This window comes from Mobula hypostoma, chromosome 26 (assembly GCF_963921235.1).
Source record: "Mobula hypostoma chromosome 26, sMobHyp1.1, whole genome shotgun sequence".
Classification (NCBI taxonomy): Eukaryota; Metazoa; Chordata; class Chondrichthyes; order Myliobatiformes; family Myliobatidae; genus Mobula; species Mobula hypostoma.
In genome coordinates, this window is record NC_086122.1 from 14,348,627 (window position 1) to 14,372,450 (window position 23,824).

Genomic DNA, 23,824 nt, shown 5'->3' on the forward strand with positions numbered 1-23,824 from the left:
GCGAAGATTTAACCAGGGTGTTAAACATAGAAACATAGAAACATAGAAACATAGAAAATAGGTGCAGGAGTAGGCCATTCGGCCCTTCGAGCCTGCACCGCCATTTATTATGATCATGGCTGATCATCCAACTCAGAACCCAGCCTTCCCTCCATACCCCCTGACCCCTGTAGCCACAAGGGCCATATCTAACTCCCTCTTAAACATAGCCAATGAACTGGCCTCAACAGTTTGCTGTGGCAGAGAATTCCACAGATTCACCACCCTCTGTGTGAAGAAGTTTTTCCTAATCTCGGTCCTAAAAGGCTTCCCCTCTATCCTCAAACTGTGACCCCTCGTTCTGGACCTCCCCAACATCGGGAACAATCTTCCCGCATCTAGCCTGTCCAATCCCTTTAGGATCTTATACGTTTCAATCAGATCCCCCCTCAATCTTCTAAATTCCAACGAGTACAAGCCCAGTTCATCCAGTCTTTCTTCATATGAAAGACCTGCCATCCCAGGAATCAATCTGGTGAACCTTCTTTGTACTCCCTCTATGGCAAAGATGTCTTTCCTCAGATTAGGGGACCAAAACTGCACACAATACTCCAAGTGTGGTCTCACCAAGGCCTTGTACAACTGCAGTAGTACCTCCCTGCTCCTGTACTCGAATCCTCTCGCTATAAATGCCAGCATACCGTTCGCCTTTTTCACCGCCTGCTGTACCTGCATGCCCACTTTCAATGACTGGTGTATAATGACACCCAGGTCCCGTTGCACCTCCCCTTTTCCTAATCGGCCACCATTCAGATAATAATCTGTTTTCCTATTTTTGCCACCAAAGTGGATAACTTCACATTTATCCACAGTAAATTGCATCTGCCATGTTCAAAAATATTAAGTGTTTTGTTCCATTATTGAGAGAAAACTTTTTCCTCTTTGCAGGATGTTCTGTGGTTAGATGGCTGAAATTTAAGATAATACTTTAAAACACTACATTAAGATTAAATTTAACCATAAATCCAGAGGAGAATGGAAAGGAAATGTTTGTAATGCAATAAACTGTATTAACTGAAATGAGCTGTCAAAAAGGATGTAGGAAGTAGATTCTATAGCAACTTTCAAATAAAGAATAGGGTTTAAACTTGAAATATGTTCGTAATAGTGAGAGTGAGAGTCAGAATGTGAGTTTCCGGTGAGAGTGCAGGGGGTCACGGTGAGTGTACGCTGCCAGATCCAGCCCAAACCGCAGCATCAAATTCACTGGTGATACCACAGTGGTTGGCCTTATCGGCAACAATAACGACTTGGCATACAGAGAGAAGATAGAGAGGCTTGTCAAATTGTATGAGAATAACAACCTGAATTCAATGTGGACAAGGTAAAAGATAAAAGCTATGGAGTTCAGGAAGGCGCAGGTCAACCACTCTCCGTTGCACATCAATGGCCCTGCCGCGGAGAGAGTGAAGAGCACAAACTTCCTTGCTGTGCACGTGACAGACGATCTAACCCGCACTCACAACACCTCCTCATGAGTAAAGAAGGCCTACAAGGCCTAAAGAAGGCCAGTGGCTACATATTCTGAGGAGTTTGAGGTGCGCAACCCTCCCCAGCCCATTCTAACAACTTTCCACAGGAGCATCATCAAAAGTTTCCTGTCTGGCTACATCATTGTGTGCCATGGAAGCTGCAAGGAATTAGACCACAACAGCCTACAGGGAATATTAAAACTACTGAGAGGAACACCAGGGTCTCCCTCCTCCCTCATTGAGACATTCAGCAGGAACATTGTAATTGAAGGACCCGAAGCATTGTTGAGGATCATTATCACTTATTCCACAAACTCGTTGACCCACTACCATCAAGAAGGAGATACAGGAGCATCAGGACTAGGTCTTCCAGACTAGGTAACAACTTCTTCTCCCAGGCTGCGAGACTAATGAATACCCTGTCACCACTGACATCTTTTAACTATGCCAGTGAGCTGTTTACTGTACTACCTGTGCTGTGCTCTTCACATGCACTTTGAATTATATTTTATTAATTTATTTGTGGTAATATTTTGTTTTATGTGCAATGCATAATATATCTTTTATAGGTGTACCAAGGTCCAAAGGTATGTTGTTTTGTTTGGTTGAATATATGTACAGTTGACATGTATGTTTGACATTGGTGTCAAAATGGTTGTTGTGACGCTTCTAGTGTGGTAGTGTAGTGGGTAGTGCTTGTTGCACTTACTTTTAGCTTCCACCGCTGACTAGCAGTCTTGTGAAAAGGAGAGAAGAATGTGTAAGTCTCTCCCTGCCAGTACATATTCTCTCCAGCAGCAAGCCTCATGTCGTCGCTGGTGACACATGGAAACAACTCCTTTCAGACTCAGGCTGAACTACCAAGCACGGGGAGGAGGTCTGGCCCCTTCACACATAGCACACGAGCCCACCATTGTACGGACACACCCTGGTGCTCGTGAACCAGATCCCCAGCTGTGGATAAACAGCCCCACTGCCTTGTGGGCAACCTCGGGAGAGATGAAGGCTACGGGAGTAAACCTAGACAGCAAATCCGGAGTGGAGCCCCTAAGGCAGCTGGATGTCATTGAACATCCTTCCAGCAGCTCCTGCAGCCAAGCTGGTGCCAAACATATTGCTTCATGAGCTTCCACTTAGACTACACTGGTGAGGCTGAGAGGGAGGATCTTGATGACTGGGCATCTCAGGATCTCCATAACTTCCACTCAGGCTTGTGATGGTGATCATCACCCATTGTCCTTCAAGACAGATGGATGCCAACCACATATATACACAGTCAGATGACAATAAGTTTCAACTTGAACTTGTATGGATATACGGTGAGTGTGCAGGCATATTGTACTAATTGGAGAGTCTACCACATCTCAAGCACTGGGCTGACAGGCCTCTTGTTGTTTCCATGTTTTCAAGGAACTGTAAATTCAGTAATGCTGCTGATGACCTGTGCCAGAATTAAAATTTAAATCCACACATTTGACACTGTTTCCACAAACACACAACTAACCTGATAAGAAATTATGCCATGTGTGCTTTTCAAAGCAATTGCATTATTTTTGCATCAAAAAAAGTAATCCAGGAATTATTTTTTCTCTAATCATTTAATAATCAAATGACCACTTCACTCTTCCTTTGTTATGGAGGATTATAGTCTCTCAGCCATAAAGAGAATTCTTCCAATCTTCTTTCAGTGTGATTTGAAGTTACATGCATTGCACAAACCTCTGAATCATTAGAGCAATAAACTTCTCTAAATTGAAACCGTAAACAAAGTTCTAATAGGTATAACCATGACTTTAACTCTGCAGGGAGATGGGTATTTAAGGGATAAAATGATTTAGAAACTCTAGTTTACAACTCTTGCAGAAACAGACAGCCAATTTAACCCGTCAGTCCTCGTTAACCGAAAAAACAGTGAAGATTTAGAATTTTCTAGTATTAATTGTGCTCGGTATTTATCCACTGCATCCAGACCATGTGTTTGTGTGGCTTCACAATGATGAATGAGATCCTGCTAATGGCCAAGCTGCAGTGCTGTGTGTTACGGTCCCAGTGTTCTATCACTGGTTTGTGCTGAGTCAATTGATCACAGCAGATGGGAACCAGAATGCCAGAACAGATAGTGGAGTGGTTGTGGAGAAAGATGTTGCTGAGCCTACAGACAAGTCAGGAATCAAGTGGTCGAGTATGCTGGGACCAATGTTCTGAGCTGCCTCTATTTCAATGCAAGGGGTACTTTAGGAAAGGTGGATGAACTCAGGGCATGGATAAGCATGTGGAATTATGGGATTGTAGTCATTAGCAAGAGTTGGTCGCAGGAGGGGCAGGACTGGCAGCTCAATGTTCTGGGCTTTCGTTGTTTTAGACATGATAGAGCGGGACGGATAAAAGGTGGAAGAGTGGCATTACTAGTCAGGGACGATGTCAGGGCAGTGCTCAATCAGGGCAGACTGGAGAGCTTGTCTAGTGAGGCTTTATAGGGAGGTCTGAGGAATAAGAAAGGTATGACCATGTTAATGGGACTAAATAATAGACCACCTAACAGTCCGTGGGATTTAGAGAAGCAAATTTGTAATGAGCTTGCAGAATGTTGCAAGAAACATAAGGCTGTAATAGGTGGTGATTTTAACTTTCCACATATTGACTGGGGCTCCCATACTATAAAAGGGCTGGATGGGAAAGAGATTGTCAAATGTGTTCGGGAAAGTTTCCTTAATCGGTACATAGAAGTCCCAGCTGGAGAGAGTACCATACTAGATTTCCTATTCGGGAATGAGACAGAGAGGTGACATAAGTTTCTGTAGGGGAACACTTTGCATCCAGTGATCGTAACGCCATTAGTTTCAAAGTAATAATGGAAAGGGTCAGTTCTAGTCCTTGGGTTGAGATTCTAAATTGAATAAAGGTCAATTTTGATGGTATCAGAAAGGATCTGGCAAGTGTGGATTGGGCCAGGTTGTTTTCTAACAAAGGTATATTTCATAAGTGGGAGGCTTTCAAAAGTGCATAAAAATGCTGCCACATGATTGGCTGATTAGATATTTGCATTGATGAGCAGATGTACAGGTGTACCTAATAAAGCAGGTAGTGAGTGTATGTTTCAAGACTCAAGAGGTACCAATAAAATGAGCAAGTAAGAAATAGGAGCAGGGCTCATTTGTCTGACTCTTCAAACCTGCTATAACATTCATCAAGATCATGGCTGATCTATTCAATGCCATTTTCATGAATTATCCTCATATTCCTTTACTCAAATGTTTAGATATCTGTCAAACTCTGATTGAATGAATTCAGCAACTGAATCCACATAGCTCTCTGGGGAAGAGAATTCCTGGGCTTTAACATACTCTGAATGAAGAAATTTCACCTCATCACAGTTCTGAACATTCCACCTCTTATTCTGAGACTGAGACTCCTCATTTTAGACCCTGCAGTCAGGCAAATCACCCTCTCTGCATCCAGCTTCCTCAAACCTGTAAAAGTTTTATACAGTTTTGTGAAATCACGCCTTATTCCTTTAAACTTGGGAGTAAGTATACCTATCCTAATCAATTTCTCTATTTATATAAATTAACCATTCTTGAAATCATAAAACAGGTAAGCTTCACTATAATTTCACACAAGTCCCTCAAAGTCTGTCCCTGTCAAGTGCTCTGTATTATGGAAACATGGCTGAGACCTGCTTCTCTCGACTGCACCATACAAACTGAAGGCTTCTCAACTTACTGGATGCAACTATGGAATCTGCAGGCAAAGGAACAGGCAGAGGGATTGCTTTCTAATCAGCTTCCTGTGGCATTCACATGACTATCTTTCTAAGTTCCTGTTCCTCAGACTGGGAATATCTAATGGTGAAATTCCATCCATGTTACAGGAATTCACTTTGGCTACTCTTTGATAGTCTATGTCTAACCCCAGGCCTATGTGAAGCTTGCACTTGGGGAACTACATTTCTATCAATAACTTTGAAATTGTGTAATCTCAGGCCTCGTTCATCATTGAATTTATTTATGTCTTACATCCATCCACAACGTGAGGGAGTAAAAATCTTTGTATTACGACTCCATCACAATGGCTGCTGGCGGTGGAGGCAGATATGATAGGGTCTTTTAAGAGATTCCTGGATAGGTACATTGAGCTTAGAAAATAGAGGGCTTTGGTTAACCCTTAAGTAATTTCTAAAGTAAGTACATGTTCAGCACAGCATTGTGGGCCAAAGGGCCTGTATTGTGCTGTAGTTTTTCTATGCTTCTATGTGGATTTATAAGTCTGATGGCTTGTAGAAAGAACCTATCCCGTAGCTTGTTGGTCCTGGCTTTAATGCTGTGGTACCTTTTGCCAGATGGAAGCAGCTGAAACAGTTTATGGTTGTGGTGACTGATGTCCTCGATGATCTTCCAGGCCTTCTTTATGCACCTGCTGCTGTAAATGTCCTCAGTGGGGGGAAGTTCACATCCACAGATGCACTGGGCTGTCTGTCCCACTCTCTGCAGTGCTCAGTGATCAAGGTTGGTGCAGTTCTTGTACCAGGTGGTAATACAGCCAGTCAGCATGCTCTCAATAGTGCCCCTTAGAAAGTCTTGAGGATTTGGGGGCTCATGCTGAACTTCTTCAGTCGCCTGAGGTGGAAGAGATGCCATTGTGCTTCTTCTGCCACACAGCCGGCGTGTACAGTCCAGGTGAGATCTTTGGTGCTGTGTTTATCGAGGAACTTGAAACTATCCACCCTCTCAGCTGCAGTCCAATTGATGTTGAACCTGTTTCCGTTCCTGCTGTAATCCATGATCAGCTCTTTTGTTTTTTTGGATATTGAGGGTGAGGTTGTTGTTTTGGCACCACTGTGTCAGGGTGTTAAACTCCCCTCTGTTGGCTGTCTCATCACCACTAGAAATAAGGTTGTGTCATCTGCAATTCTGATCAGCAGATTGGAGCTGTGTGTGGCAGGACAGTCATGGGTGTAAAGGGAGTAGAGGAGGGGACTCAGGACATGATGCCTGGGGGGGCACCTGCGTTGAGGGTCAGGGGGGTTGAGGTGAAGGAACTCATCCTCACCAATTGTCAGTGATCTGATAGAAAGTCTAGGATCCAGTTGCACAAGGGGCGGGGTGGAGGCCAAGGTCTCTGAGCTTCCTGTCGAATTTGGAGGGAATTATGGTGTTGAATGCTGAACTGTAATCCAGGAACAGCATTCTAACGTTGGCATCCCTCTCCTCCAGGTGAGTGAGAAGCTGAGGACTTCAACCAGACCAATTTCAAGAGTACATTATCAAGATATCACCACATCTCCTGTCACACCGGAGGCTCAAACATCCTCAACAACCACCAAGATGGTTACTGCTCCATCCCATGTTTGCATACTGGAAAATCAGACTACCAGGCTGTGCTCCTTCTTCCTGTATACAAAGTGAAACATGAGAATCTGGTATAGAAAGTCATATAGTAACTGGTCTGAGGAAATAAATGAGCTTTTTCGATTGCTTTGTCTCCAGGTACTTATTTCCAATCACCTATTTTCCCCCTTCAATGTCCCCCCACCTTCTTATCCTGGCTTTTTCCTCCCTTCCTCTCCAATCCTGATGAATGACTGAAACACCGACTCTTCATCCCTTTCCATTGATGCCGCCTGGCCTGCTGAGTTCCTCTAGCATTTTGTGCGTTACTCCATATAAAAGGGCTCAGTGTCCAGCTTAATTGTTGTGACAGACTGCATCAGTAAGCGTACAGTGGACAGCATGCCCAAGAGGTCAATCCAGGTGTGTTCCCCAACCAGAAACCATGGATGAACCGAGAATGCAGTTCAAGTCAGGTACAACCAGGTACAAGCTTCGCAATGCTATCATGGATGTCAATAGATGAGCTCAGGTCCCAGGTCAGCCATTGATTATCGCAAGGGTTTCATGCAATAATGGGCTAAAAGCAAAGTTCAGTAGAATCGCTGGCAAAATGTATTCCTCCTTCTTGATGAGCTCAGGGAGTAATGTTCATTTTGAACACAAGAATTTATGACATCCTCCCTGACACCCTCTGATGTATCTATAATACAGTTATCACAGATCGACCTACTGGAGAGTGAATCCATGAAAAAAAGAGATCGACCCCGATGGCGATACAGGCCATAGCTTCAGATCCTGCGTAGATTGCAGCAAAATTAAGGAGCAGGTTACTCACTTCAGCAAGTGGGGTGGAATACATTCTCCTGTCTGTATCAATGGACAATCTGCCCTGGTCTAGCCAGGTGGACCTGCAACCAAGAAAGCTTAGCTTGTCTCAATTTCTTCAGGAGCCGAAGAAAATTTGGCACATTGCCAATGACTTTCATCAAATTTTTACAGATGCACCACAGAAAGTCAAAGTGTCTAATCCATTCGCATCACAGCTTGGCATGGCGATTGTTTTGCCTAGTTGCACAGAGTTATAAATGCAGTCCAGTCAATCAACAAAACCACTGAAGCTGTCTATACTTCCTGCTGCCTTGGGAAAACAGGCATTTGATCAAGGAATTCTTCCATCCCAGTCATTCTCTCTTATCCCCCATTTGTCCTACCTTTGTCCAAGGCTATGCTAAAGATCAGGGAGTTGTGATAATTGTCTCCAAAATGCTCGCCTACTGAGCAATTTATCAACTGACCAGGTTCATTACCTCATACTAGATTCAGTGTGGCCCCTCCTCTTGTTGGCTTGTCCACATCTTGTGCAGGATTCCATCCTGGACCCACCTAACAGGTTCTGCCCCACCTAAGCCTTTTGCACTAAGGAGGCTAATTAATATCAGGGATATTGAAGTTGTGCTGGGCATGTGGCCAAGCGGTTAAGGCGTTCGTCTAGTGATCTGAAGGTCGCTAGTTCGAGCCTCAGCTGTGGCAGCGTGTTTGTGTCCTTGAGCAAGGCACTTAATCACACATTACTCTAGTGTCTGTGCGAGGAGTGGTACCTCACACAGACTTCCAATCTGCACCTTGTAAGGCATGAAAATGCCCAATGCAGGCCTCTCATGGTCTGAGTCGATGTTCCCCTGAAGTCACCCATGACAACAATACTATTTTTGCACTATTCCAAAATTAGCATACTGATCTGCTCCTCAATGTCTCTGTTACTACACAAGGCCACTAGAATACTCCCAGTAAAGTGATTGTTCCTTCCTACTTCTGACTTTCACCAACACCCTCTCAGTAAACTATCCCTCCACAAAATCCTCCCTGTCGACAGCTGTGATACTATGTCTGATTAGGAATGCCACTCCCCCAACTCTCTTATTTCCCTTTCTGTGCCTTATGAATTATCTAAAACACAGACTATCAAGCAGCCATTCCTGCCCCTGTGGCAGCCGAGTCCCTATAATGGCTGCAACATTATAGTTCCAAGTACCGAACTATGCTTCAGGTTCATCACTCTTGATCCAGATACGTCTTGCATTAAAGTCAATACATTTCAGCCCAACAGCTGACTGTAATTTTGCCCTATCAACTCCCTATCTTCCTCACAGTCTCTCTACATGCTATATCTACCTGTACACAAATTGCCCCATCCTCTGATCATTCACTCTGGTTCTGTTTCCTAGACCCTTCCAACCTAGTTGAAACTCACCCAAACAGCTCTAGCAAGCCTGCCTACAAGGATATTGGTCCATCTCGATTTCAGCCATGACGTGTTTGTTTTGCACAGGTCATGCCTTCCTCAGAAGAGATGCCAATGATCCACAAATATGAAACTCTGCAAATTGCACCCTTCCTCAGTCATGCATTCATCCCATTTGTACCCTCATTAGCATGTGGCACAGACAGCAAAGCTGAGATTACTACTATTGAAGTCCTGCTTTTTAGCTTCCTTCCCTATATTTGCTCCAGGACTTCATCACTTTTCCTAACTAAGCTGTTGGTACCAATATGTACCATGACCTCTGGCTGCTCACCCTCCCCTGTAGAATGCTGTGGATCCTCTCTGAGATGGCTCTGAGCCTGGCAGCTGGGAGGCAACAGACTCTTTCATGTCCACAGAATCTCCTGTCTGTTCCCCTAATTATTTTTCCCCTATCATGATCATTCTCCTCTTCTTCCTGCTTCCCACATGGGCGAGAAAGCCAGACCCAGTGCCAGACTGGAGCTTTATCATGCTAGGTTGCCCCTCACCCTTACAGTATTGAAAGAAGTATATTGGTTATTCAGAAAAACAACAACAGGGGATGCCTATTCCCTTTCTATCTCCTGACAGTCACCCAGGTGCCTGCCTTCCGAAGCATATGTTAGGTATAACTGCCACCCTGTTGCTCTGATCTGTCAATAACCTTGTTCTCCAAATCATCCGTAGGTCATTGAGCTCAAGCTCCAGTTCTCTAATGCGGTCTCCAAGGAGCTACAGGCAGATGCAGTCTCACAGATAGATTCACCAGCGACACTGAAAGTCAACCTGACGGGGAGCACACCCTACCCTGGGCTCCATTCTTGCTACTCTAACTATGAAAAAATAAAGAAAGAGAACTCTACCAGAAACTCCACTTAGCCTCCGCCATTTCTCGCCAAAGCCACTCGAGGCAATGCTTCAGCTCCCCCACTTTAACCCTGTCCATTTCCACAATGGCTGCTCCTCTTAAACTTAACTCTGTTTCATTGGTCCTGGCGAAACTCAAGAGCAACAAGACTTGTTCTTTCCAATGTTTCCCACTCTCGCTCTCAAATCACAAACCTCCAAAGTGAGACTCACATGCAATATGACTTGTGCCTCTCACCACTCCCACTCACTCCTGCAAAGTGAAAGCCATTTGCTTGAATATATGACTATTAACTTGACTTTGACTCTAATTCCTTACTTGGCAACAGCTACCACCATTTGCCTCATCCACATGCCTGAGATGGACTATGCCACATCACAAAGGACTCCAAGTCTGTGTCTTTGACTTTGCCATCTCTTGTGTTACTCTCTTTACCTCGATCATGGACCTTGCCTGATCATTCCCTTGGTTCACTCTCTGTTAACATAATCGGACTCTCACTGCAAACTTTGATGACCAAGTTGTTATTAAAATGGCTGGTCTCTCTCACCCTGCCTATTTTCAGTGGTACAGACAACACTCTCTCGAAGCAACCTTGACTTGAATGGATATAACAGATGACAAGTTTAGTCATTCTGGTCATAACATATAAAGTACTAAGGTCAACCTCTAGGTTGTCAAAACTATTCAGTATTCCAATTCATACTAAAGCGCAATGACCATTCTGGCTTTCTTCCCTTGCGGCAATCTGTCTTGTCAACCTTCATCTCCACAAAAATGTGCAAGGACTTGCTATTAACATTGAGAACATCTTATCAACTTTTGCAGCTGCTTTCCTCTTTATCTTGGCCCAGCAGCTCAAATATTCGCTAACAATACCTGCCACTCCCAATCTCACATTTTCCTTGTCCTGAATTTGTGTCATTCTCTAATTTCTCACCTGACTCCGCTCAAGTCATCCTTAAATTCAGCTGTGTGTGTGACATATACCCTGGGAACTCAAGCCTACTCCTACCTGTAATGACCTCTTTCATTTCCATACTGTTACTTTGGTTCATTCCAAGCCTTCTCCGTTTGATATCTAGGTGCTAGCAATGTTATCTGAAAACATAATACTTGTTTCCACTGAACCAGCAGTTCCGTTTCCTTTTTACTTGCCATTGTTGCTAAAACATTAGGTAACTTGCCGAACAATCAGGGTTAACAAAAATTCCCTTCAACAAGTTCATAAAGTCTTCTTTTCTCAACACATTATCTCAGTGGTCCCTCCAAAATCTGGGCAGTTCTCCCAGGGAATCGTCTTTGGCTAATCTTCTCAAATGATGGTGTCATTTTTTGATCCAGGGATAATCACTGTGGTGGAACTATTCCCCCTTCATAACATTTCCTCAAACTAAACGAATAGGGGCAGCATAGTAACATAGTGCATGACTTTGCAGTGTCAACAGTCACCCATTAGGTTCAATTTTCATCACTGTCTCTAAGGAGTTTGTACATTTTCTCCAAGACCACATGGGTTTCCTCCAGTTTCCTCTGACATTCCAAAGACACACAGGCTAAGGTTACTGAGTTGAGGGCATGCTATGTAGACCCTTGAAGTGCGGTAACACTGGCAGGCTGCCCAGCATAATTCTCGTTGATTTTAATTGATGCAAATGACATATTTCACTATACGTTCTAATATTTTGATATGTGACAAATAAATCTAACCTTTAATCATTAACTGTCTTTCCCATAGCCTAACTGTTGCTGAAACTTTTATCCATGCCTCGTTAATTTGACTCATCTCCAGTGTGCTCTTGAATCGATAATCTCCTTCTTCTGATCATGAACTCAAAGTCTTCTAAACTTCAGCCTCCCATTCTAAGCCGTACCATCGCATTCAGCCGTAACACTGCACTAGTGATTAACTCTGGCAACGTAACATTGATTTTAAAACTCTCATTTCTGTTTTCTCATTCATGTATGTTCTTTCCTCTCAACTACTTGTTACCCTCTACTCCAGTGGTCCCCAACCACCGGGCTGTGGACTGGTACCCGGCCGCAAAGCATGTGCTACCGGGCCGCGAGGAAACGATATGATTTGGCGATATGAAAAGATGTGAGTCAGCTGCACCTTTCCTCATTCCCTGTCACGGCCACTGTTGAACTTGAACACACGTGAGGTCATTACGCATGCGAGGCCACTACCCATGCGAGGTCATCAGTCAGTCATGAATCTACAATTACTCGATGAGTAAAAAAACAAACGTCGCTTGAGAGTTTATTTGGAAGAGGTAGTAGAGGACATAAAAGGCCTAATGATGATGATAACATGGACACAGCTGAGGCCGAGACTGCGAAAAAAAAGAAAGTTTCCTTCGACAGAAAATACGACGAGTCATATGGCTTTATTGCAACGGGAGACTTCCACGCCCCAAGCCTCCTGTGGGTGATATGTGGAGACAAGCTGTCTAATGAGGCAATGAATCCCTCAAAACTGCCTTGGCACCTTGAGTCCAAGCACCCCACACTTAAAAATAAACTCGTTGAGTTTTCTGAGAGGGAAAAACGTGAGCAAGCGGGACAGAAGCAAGTGCTGAGAGCCACCACCTCCACAAATGCTGCTGCTCTGAGAGAGTCGTACTTCATGGCTAGCCGTATTGCCAAAGCGAAGAAGCCTTTCACCGTTGGTGAAGAATTGATTCTGCCTACTCAACAATAGAACCTACTCCACAAGACAGTTTGACTCCTAATCTGGGATGTTTAGCATTTTGGATTTGAATTGTTCCATCCTTGGTTAGCTGTGTATTCAGTTGTCATGGTTCCAATCCTAGACTTGCCCCTTTAAACTCAGTTGACCTACTTCATGCTGCCAACACAATGTTGCTGGCTGGTGGCGTAGTGGCAACAGCATTGGACTTTGAGCCGAATGGTCCCAAGTTCAAATCTGGTTGGCTCCTTCCATCCATGCAGGGTTGAGCATTGAGCTAGCACTCAGCCTTGTAAGAAAACAGTTAAATGCTGACCAATGCGCCACAAGGCATGAAAAGGAACAAATAACAAGATAATATACTTCAGGTACTACCTCGCTACACTATGTTCTCATTCATTCTACTCGCTCTATTAAATGCATTTAACCTCCTTTCAGCAATCACAGGGAGATTAGTGTCATAAAGATTTTTACTCCAAAATTTGCAAAGTGTTCTAAACATCTCTCCAGTATACACATATACTCAAACATACCCTGATAGGTTAACAAATTACAAATACTGCAAAAGGAACAAAAGCTGGAGATACTTGGTCAGCGTTTCAGGTCCATGATCTTTCTTCAGAATTGATGCACTCACAACACTGATTGCTTCTCCATCCACAGGTACTGCCTGATCTGCTGAGAATTTCCAGCATTTTCTGTTTTTATCTCTACTATTATCAATTCATATTCAAACAGTAATATTTCAGGAGCTGATTTTTCACACTTTACATTGCAGAATTACTTTCATGATCCTATAAAATCTAATTAGTATATGTGTATGTATATATATATACTGGAAGCTGGCTCCTTGTTGCTGGGCTCATGGAATTTGACTTTAATGTAGTTCGCATTATACAAAATAGTATATATTATTCATTTCTCAAGCATTTGCATTCCAAAGTTGACACTTCCAAGCCTTAGCATCACAGGATCTAAATAGAATTTGATCATAAATTCACTTCTTTTTCTGCATCCTTCCAACCTATGGCCTTCTTGAACCAGATAGTCATTATTTTAGAGTCATCATTTCAAAGTTAGCATTTCAATCGATCAAACATTTTTTGATGGAAGTCATTTCTACCTATTTACTACTCAGTGGGGTGAAGGGAAGTCTTCTGATCTCTTGCTGAAGAGTTATGTTTTTGTGCTCAAGTCCTGCTGTTCTGCAAGCATAATTTGGAGATAAAATAATATTTCCTGGTGACAAGGCTGTGGGAGGGGGTGATGGAAAATGACTTTCTTTCAGAATGTGGTCCTGAGTAATAGACATTCTGAGATTAAAATTTGAAAACATAACAAATGGATGTGTGACCCCACGGCTATAACAGTGTAACGTACAGAACTTAGAGAACTTAAAAATGTTAATAAATCATCCATATTTACAACATAAATCTCACCAGCTCAAATAAATCTTCCTTTCAAACAAAGATTTAGATAATCTATTATGCATGCTTAAACACTTGTCTACATGGTATTAAAACCTGGCTAAAATGATATTAAAACCAGGCGTAATGGTAAGCAAAGTGTCAAGTAAGTGTGATTTTTTTTACCTTGAAGAAAGTCATGGTGGCTCCATCTTTGACTGCCCCATATTCTATTTTTGTTTGTTTTGCTAGGTCATCGGCTGACTCTATGGGGGATTCCATTCGCTCAACGGTTAAGAATGCAGCCAGGTTTGCGGTGTATGATGAGATGATGATGAGGGTGAAAAACCACCATATTCCACCAATAATCCTGGTAGAAAGGGCTTTTGGCATCAGTTCAGATCCTGGACCAAACAAAGCAAAAACCATAAAATTATCTTCTTTAGTTAGCAACAAATTATACAGTAAAATTATGCATCATTTTCAAAAATAAATGAAAGCTTATTTCTCATTTTATTTCATGAAATTAGTCTGGTTCAATAATGGAAAGTGATATGAATGATCTATTTTAAGATTCATAATCAGGAAGGTGTGAATTGAGAACCAAACACGGCACATATCCTTAATCTATTAGTGTTTTTTACTGATACATTTATAACAACTGTTATTATGTGCAATTCTAATTGCCCATTACAGGAAGGACGAGGAGGCCTTGGAAAGGCCACGGGCGATGTTTAACTGGATGCTGCCTTGGTTACAGGGTAGGGCTATAAATAGAGATTGGACAGTACAAACATGGGTTGTTTTCTCTGGATTATCAGAGGCTAAGGGGAGAACTATTAGAAAATAATAACATTGTGAGAAACATAGATAGGGTACAGTCAAAGTCATTTCCCCAGAGTAAGATATCAAGACATGCATTTAAGGGGAAGGAGGCAAGCTTCTTTTGTTATGCAGAAAATATAAAGGATGGTATCTGCCTTGAACAGGTGGCCAGGGGTAAGGAGGAAGCAGATATGATCAGGGCATACAAGACTCTATTAGACACATGCATTTGCAGGGACTGGGGGGACATGGATCATGTGCAGGCAGAAGAAATTTGGTTTGATTTGACATTATGTTCTGCACAGATATGGTGGGATGAAGGGCCAGTTCCAGTGTTGTACTGTTCTATGCTCTATTCTAATCAGTCTGGATTTTTAGCAACTCAAAGTCAGAGTCAAATGAATCTTTCATTCCACTCCTCGCCTTGCGGCGCATCAGGCAGCAACCTTGCAGTTCTTTTAACATTTGTCTGTTTTTTTTTACAGAGGCCAAGCTGCCAGCTCGATCCTCAAACCAGCATGGATGGAAAGCCGGCTGAATTCGAACCCAGGACCACTTGCCTGTAAGTCCAGTGTGTATGCCACCGGCCGGCTACTCTTTGCAGGCTTGCATGTGCATATTGCATGGAAGAAACTGACGGTCATCCATGTGTTTTTCTGTTCGTAACTTGCATTGTCAAAGAGGAAACAACAGAATATTTTCAGAAGAGTTTCTGAAAAAATGGAATAATTTCCAGACTAGCCCTGACGTTAACGGGAGGGATAAAGGAAGTGGAAAAGAATGGTCTACACTCAGAACATCAGAGGAGATGGCAGCAGAGTGGGCATATCCTGTAGAGCTGCTATATCACAGTGGCATCCACTCATGTTCAGCTCTAACTTCCAGTGAATTTTATATGAAGATTGAAAGTGAATTTGTTCAATCTGGAATGAGGATTGTAAATGTGGATAAATCAAATTGCAAATGCATGAGACATCATTTGGCTAAATTACATGGGGAAGCTATGTTAAAAGACATGACAGTTAAAACAATGTTAAATGTAAAGAATTAATATATGGTTTACGAGCAAATATGTTCTGTTAACTAAAAAAAGTCATGCTTATCAACAACGAATAGCAAGAGAAATTACAAATAGATTTAAGACAAAGGAAAAGCTAATGATGATTCTAACTAAAAGAAAAAGCTGGAGAATTGAGACATTTTAAAATTCTGCAAAGGAAGACCAAGGCATTGATAGCATTGGTAGCGAGAGAAAGGAGTTTATAGGAGCAGTTCAGCAGAAAACATAAGATGAAACTAGTAACATTTATTAATGGGTAAAAAGAAAAAAAATAAAACTGGCTAAAGTTAATGAGGGTCAGTTACTGAATTATCAGGGGAAATGACTTTGGAAATACGGAAATGACCAAGAAACAAATTTCATGTATCTGTCTTCATAAGGCACAGAAAAACTCTCAGAAAAGGTAAAAGCATGAGGAACTGTTAGCAGGGCACTGGGAAGATACCAGCTTTGGACTGTGTGAACATAGAGTTTTGATGGTGAATTCATGTTTGACAAATCTGTTAGTCTCCTTGAATTGCTGCCAGCAAAGTATTTAAGAGTGAACCAATTAAAATGGTGTATCTGAATTTTCAGGTCTTTGATGAAGTTCTAATCAAGACCTTATTAAGCTAGATCAGCATGCATGTTATTATAGTTAATACACTTGTCAGAGCATAAAGATTTATTAACAAGTAGAAAATAGAAAGTGGGACAAAATGGGAAATTATGATTATGGAATGCTGTAGGTATTAGTACTAGGAACTCAACAATTCATCATTCATATCAGACATTCAGATGAGGGCGAAGTTTAAAATGCAAAGATACTTTTGATAAAGCTGCTTTTTTTTAAGAGTAGGCAGGTTGAAGATGTCTGATAAGTATCATCAACTGGTTTATGCATAGTCAAGATACAACCATAGTTACAATCAAACAGTGATCATCTACTGACTGTGACCATCTTGACAACCGCTGGTGAAATCTGTTGTTTATTTCAGAAACCACAAAGGTTCTTTTTTATATTTTTCAGCAGTAAAGCCAGGACCAACAGGCTCCAGGACAGTTTCTTCCACCAGGCCATCAGACTGATTAACTCACGCTGATAAAATTGTATTTCTATGCTACCTTGACTGTCTTGTTGTACAAACTATTTATTACAAATTACTATAAATTGCACATTGCACATTCAGACGGTGAAGTAACATAAAGATTTTCACTCCTCATGTATGTGAAGGATGTAAGAAGTAAAGTCAACTCAGTTCAATTCATTATAACCAAGCTATTTTAAATACAAGAGATTCTGCAGATGCTGGAAATCCAGACACACACAAAATGCTGGAGGATATCAGCAGGTCAGGCAGTATCATGGAAATGAATAAACAGTCAACATTTCCAGCTGAGATCCCGCATTGGGACTAGAAAGAAAGGAGGAAGAAGCCAGAATAAGAAAATAGGGGCATGGGGGGTGGGGAGAAAGCAAAGGAGTACAAGCAGGCTACCCAGTCTACCCAGACGGAACATGAGGTGTTGCGCTTCCAGTCTGAGGTTGGCCTCATCGTAACCGTGGAGGCAACCATGGACCAACATATCAGAATAGGAAGTAGAATTAAAATGAGGGGCTGCTGGTGAACCCTACCTGTTGTAGTGGATGGAGTGATGGAGTGAAATTATTTTAAATATATATTTTTAAAAAGATGCCAAAGGCACACTGGACTATATGTTATCTGATTTGTTCCATTTAATTACATTATTTTGAATTAAAAGCCAATACACTTAGCTCAATCCGAATCTGTCTTTAATCAAAAAAGTGCATATAAAAGCTGATGTACAGTATTTATTTAAACTGGAGAGATTCCCATTCATCTGTGATGTGTTCCATTTTAAATACTCCCGTTTTCTAAAAATCATCAATTTTGGCAAAATAAAGGTTCCACACAAAACATGAATGCATCCACTTTCTCCAGAGAATGTGCCTGAAATATCCAATGCATCCAGGATTTTCTGCTCCTGATTCAGATTTTCCAGCACCTGCAGTTCATTTTCCACCCACTTAAACAAACATACACACACACACACACACACACACACACACACACGAATAAGTAGAATTATCCCAAAAATTCAACACAGAGATCACAACATGCAGTTAAGCTCTAACTGTTGCTTCCAGTACTGGTGGCATTTAAAATAAATGCTTCCTGCTCATTATATGGACTTCAGCAGCATTAACTGAGCTGTGAGTTGGCGTACTGCCTAAGCGGGGCTAGATTCTGTGAAAGAGCAACACAAATGAAAGCAAGCCAACTCTGTGAACTTGCCTGCTCTTCTCAGTGTGTGCACTGTAATGGCAGCAGCCCAATGATCTACAACTGAAGATAAAACGGGAAACTTGCAAGGATGGGATGTGAGAGACAGCGAGCTGGTCTGGTGCAGCGGAAGAGAGAAGCGCCTAGGAGAATCATAAGACCATAAGATATAGGAGCAGATGTAGGTCATTCAGCTCGTCAAGTCTGCTCCTCCATTCAATCATGGCCTGATCCAATTCTTCCAGTCATGCCCACTCCCCTGCCTTCTCCCCATACCCTTTGGTGCTGGGGCTGATCAAGAACCTATCTATCTTTGCCTTAAGTACACCCAGTGACTCGGCCACAGCCGCTCGTGGCAACAAATTCCACAGATTTACCACCCTCTGACTAAAGTGATTTCTCCGCATCTCTTTCTAAATTGGCGTCCTTCAATCCTGAAGTTGTGCCCTCTTGTCTAGGCCCTGCCATGGAGAATAAATTTGCCATATCTCAACTGTTCAGGCCTTTTAACATTCAGATTTATGACACAGGGGTTTATGGCACAGAATTAAAGCGGGACCATTTAGGACCAGAGGCATCAAATAGATGGTTAAGGGCACTGGTGTCTCACTGTACCGATGAATCTAAAAAGGCACTGGAAATGTTTGATCCTTCTGAATCCACACATACTGAGGCATGGATACTGAGGAAAATGTGTAGAGAATCAGTGAATTCCTTTGAAATGCTTTATTTGACCAAGAGCAAGAACCTTACACACCGCACAATGTACAAAGCTTCAGTGCTCTCATCAGTTAGCACCTGGACTTGAAATCCCTATGCTCCTCCGCTATCTAAAACCCTCAAAGCCTATGCACCCTATTAGCACCCATGACAGCAACATCATCCAAATATAACACTAGAAACAGTTGTTGGCTACAGGGTTCAGATGGAACTACGTCACTAAATCGTCTTGGAGAAAACAGAGTCACCATCACTAAAGTACTTACTCCTGAATCCTTTGCCAGCAAAGAGGCAGAAAATATTTAAAGATAATATTATCCCCATATTCACTTGATCCAACAAGCTTTCTCACCAGGACACAATCTCCTCCAACTTACTGAAAACAGAGAAGTTTTCCTATGCTTGTCCCTTTCTCTTCTCAGATCAACAGGATGCATCAACTGGCCAAGAGGTGTAGAAGAGTGAATATCACTCTGGTCGACAACTCAGGGCAAAAGTTATGCGCTAACAGAACCAGGACCTATACGTTTCAGTCATTAGGCATGTTTAGCCTGCAGTCAGATCAGGGGGAGAGGGCGGGCAGCACATGTTCTTTTTTATTTAAGGGTGAGCCCAGAAATGAGTTCTGATGCAGGAGACTCAGCGGGATGCTTCAGCAGGACAACTGCTGGATGTGAATTATGAAATGTTTTATGGGTTTACAGACCTGCCAGAAGCCCTACTGGCAATGTCAAGTGATCCAGCAATAATCGTACATGAGATTTTGTGCAAAGTTTGAAGTCCATGCCTTCCAGCACACAAAAGGTGGGTGACTCCATTCACACACTTGGGGTCCCAGTTGTAATGTGGAGAGAATACGAAGTATAATTTCTCATCTTCCACTGTAGCACAAACAGAACCCATCTATCATCTGGATTCTACAATAAAACTTTATCATTCAAGTTCAACTTACTGTCATTCCCAAAAGATTATAAAGATTTATGTGGTAATATCCCAGAGGAATGGCAGCAATGTGTAGGTACTGAAGAACTGGGTATATGTGTGCAGTAATCCTTATTCAGGCACGATGGGAAAATGGTGAGTACAATGGCCACATCATTCAACTTAGGGTCTGGGATTCATAAACTGGAGAAAAAAATAAAACAAATTTTGTTTCTGAACCTGTACATAATCCTGGTTAGGCCATAAATGTGGAGTCCTGTTTATCGCAGTTTTGAAAAATATTAGCGTCCTAGAGTTGGTACGATTTCTAGAGCTTGAGAGATTTCAGCTACAAGGAAAGAATGGTAAAACTAATTCAGACAAGGTCGAGAGCAGAAGAAAATTAGATCTGAAACTGTGACTGTTCTTCTTTGCATAGATGCTGCCTGACCTTTTGAATGCTTCCACTATGAATGTGGGAACACCTGGTTATAGCAGTAGTGGGAGCAAGTGTGAGAATTGCTTTTCGGAATCAAACCTGACACTTCAATTCCAAACAGAATGGCTGAGCATCTTCTGCCAGTTTCCAGGGGAAAGAAACATAGTGAAGAAATGTAGAATTTGGAAAGAAAGTAAAGACTGTAACTTTGTTTTTCCAAAAGATGAATAACTCAAAATAAGTTGTTTTTGTTAATTGTTTTCTCCAACCTGAATCCTTTGCACTTCTTGCTCTAAAAGATGATTTATTTTCCATCATACTCATATCTGCCATGGCACTTTGCATCAAACAATAAATGTTTTTGCTGGGTGAACTCAATTCCCGGATATGTTTCCTGAATTTAAAATGTTCAAGCAGAGTTAAGGGAAAGTGACAACAAAGATGGATTCTGCATTGATAAAGCTTATAATTAATTAAAACATACAGTTGCCGAGGAACTCATCAACTCATTTTCAAACATGTCAGGCAAGGCTTCTCTCCCTGGAGAACTTTGAAGCTCAGCCTTTTCCTTCAAGACCATTATTTCTTTTACTGTTTTACTTTTTTTACTATGTTTTACTTTATGAAGCATAATCACAAATCTGCACTTATTGTAAATCCTTCTACATTCTCACGAGTACCAGAATGATGACCCTTCAATCAGTTCAGTCCCGACTACGGACGTTGCCTGAGTGGAGTTACTCCACCGACCCCCACCCCCACTGGTTGATACAAAGGCAGTAAGTTAGACTGGGAGTAGGATGGGGAATTCTACATTAATTGTCTATCCCACTCCCACTCTGACCTCTCCGTCTTTTGCCTTCTGTATTGTTACTTCGGAGTCCAGTGCAAGCTTGAGGGAGAACAGCACATCAACTATTCTGGCATGTCACGGCCAACTGGATGCAATGTCACATTCTTTACCTTTAGGTAGCTCTGCCGTTCATTTTGTCAGTGTCAGAACTGACCATTGCAACCCATCATTTGGCTTTGATTTTGGTTCAGTTTTTCTCTGCATTGGTACAGCCTGACCTGGGCATGTCCCATAATGCTGCTATGAGTAACACATAAAACAATGAAGCACAATTTGATTCCAATTGCCAAATTAACTTATTTGATCACACCATACTCAAGATATTCTCCTTGTTTCCTGACACCTGTTCAGTGATTGAAAACTAATCTGTATGTCGCCCTCCTGTCCTACTCTAATGGTGTCAGAAACTGGAAGCATCAGCTCTGATTCTCATTCTTAGTTCCACCCGATTGGCTGAGTGGACTTGCATTATTCAAAGATGTTAGTAAATCTGCTAGTACCTGGGAGGGTGACGTTTCAGGAAAACAGTCAACATCTCGAAGAAGATTTAATTCCACGATGTCGGAAATTTACAAACGAAGCAAGTTAGGGATATGCATTCCAGAGAAAAGAATTAATAAAATAATGATCAAGCTCAAGACATGGGTAAAAAGTTTCACTTTTGAAACCATTTTTCGATTAGAGATTGCAAGATTGCATAGTGTGCAGACCAATGCAGGAAACAACTCAGAAATAAAACAAAACAAAGAAAATGACAAACACAAAGGGACTGCTCTGTGTTGTACTTTTCTATGGCTCAATGAGAAATTCTGCAGATGCTGGAAATACAAAGCAACACAGAAAAAAATGTTGGAAGAACTCCGCAGACAGCATCTATGGAAACGAATAAACTGTCAACGTTTCGGGCTCAGAGCATCCTTCAGGATGGGAAAGGAAAGAGGAAGATGTCAGAATACAAAGGTGGTGAGAGGGGAAGGAGGCTAGCTAGAAGGTCATAGGTGAAGCCAGGTGGATGGGGAAGGTAAAGGGCTGGAGACAGAGGAATCTGATTGGAGATGAAAATGGATCATAGGAGAAGGGGAAGGAGAAGGAGCACCGGGGGAGGTGATTGGCAGGTAAAAAGAGCAAGGAATCAGAGTGGGGAATAGAACATGAGGGGAGGGGGAGAGATTTTTCTTTAACCGGAAGGAGAAATTGATGCTCATGCCATCTGATTGGGATCCACGCAGATGGATTAAAGGATATTGCTCCTTCACCTTGAGGGTAGCCTCTTCATGGCACAAGAAGTTCCACTTTTGGTGGATGGAGCGGAGGTGCTCGACGAAGCGGAACCCAATTTATGAAGGGTTTCATTGTGGGGGAAACTGCATCGGGAGCACTATACACAATAGATGATCCCAGCAGATTCCCAGATGAAAGCAGAGAGAGAAAGGATAAGTAAATGTGTGTTTTGTGGTAGGGTCCCTTTGGAGGTAGCAGATGCTGTGGAGAATGATGTGTTGGATGCAGAGGCTCATGGGGTGGTAGGGAAGGACGAGAGGATCTCTATCACTGTTAAGGTGGCGGGAAGATGGGGTGAGTGTGAATGCTCGGGAAATGCAGGAGATGCAAGTGAGGGCAACGTCAAAGATGGAGGAATGGAAATTCTGCTATTTGAAAGAGGGCATTTCTTATATTACGGAAAGGAAAGCCTCATCCTGGGAACTGAACTGGCAGAGACAAAAGAACCGAGGAAAGTGAACAGCATTTTTACAGGAGACAGGGTGGGAAGAGGTATCGTCAAGATAGCTGTTGGAACCTGTGGGTTTATAAAAAATGTCAGTGACAGTTTGTCTCCAGAGATCAAGACAGAGAGATCGAGAAAGGAGAGGGAGGTATCAGAAATGGACCAAGTAAATTTAAAAGCTGGAAGGCTGGGTGGAAGTTAGAGGCGAAGTTGATAAAAGTGACAAGCTCAACATGGGTGGATGCGGCAGCACCGGTGCTCTCATCAATGTGGCGGAGGAAGAACTGGGGAGCATTACCAGGGAAAGCTTGGAACATGGACTCTTCTACTTAGCCAACAAAAAGGTAGGTATAGCTGTCTACTCCTCGAGTCTGGAAAAAGTGGGAGGAGGTAAAGGAAATATTGTTGAGGGTGAGCACCAGTTCTTCGAGATGGAGGACGGTGGTGGTGGTGGAAGGGAGCTGGCTGGCTCATTTATTGATTTTTTAATCTTATTTAAATACGTAATCATATATACATATATATATATTATATAAAGAAAATGACAACAGGTTAGATTCTTCTCGGTCGAAAAATGTTAATCATTTTTTCTTTCATAGATGGTCCCTGACATGCTGAGTGTTTCTACATTTTTCAGTTTTTAATGCATTGAAGTAGTTCCTATGACTATTCAGCAAAGCTAATAGCTCCTAATTATTCTTCCAACAGAGGCCATGCACAAGAAGCAATATTATAAAGTATGCATTTGACATCACATGCATGCAAATATAATTTGCTGGGTAATTTCCTAATGGGTACAGTTTAACAAAGAAACAATCATTTGATCTGACCCAGTTAAAGGAATTTTTTAATGAGAAACTTGATTATTAAAAAAGCTTGCTAATTTCCAGCCTACTATCTCTTA

At 42.1% G+C, this 23,824-nt stretch overlaps 1 protein-coding gene across 2 annotated transcripts in view; it reads right to left on the reverse strand.

Annotated features, from left to right (window-relative positions):
- The window catches only part of LOC134338239 (glutamate receptor ionotropic, kainate 3-like), a 563,480-nt gene that overhangs the window by 84,666 nt on the left and 454,990 nt on the right, over window positions 1-23,824 (reverse strand). For both annotated transcript variants that reach the window (XM_063033942.1, XM_063033943.1), the window contains one exon: window positions 14,278-14,495. In XM_063033942.1, the coding sequence (XP_062890012.1) occupies window positions 14,278-14,495 (218 nt within the window). The remainder of the gene's footprint in view (window positions 1-14,277; window positions 14,496-23,824) is intronic.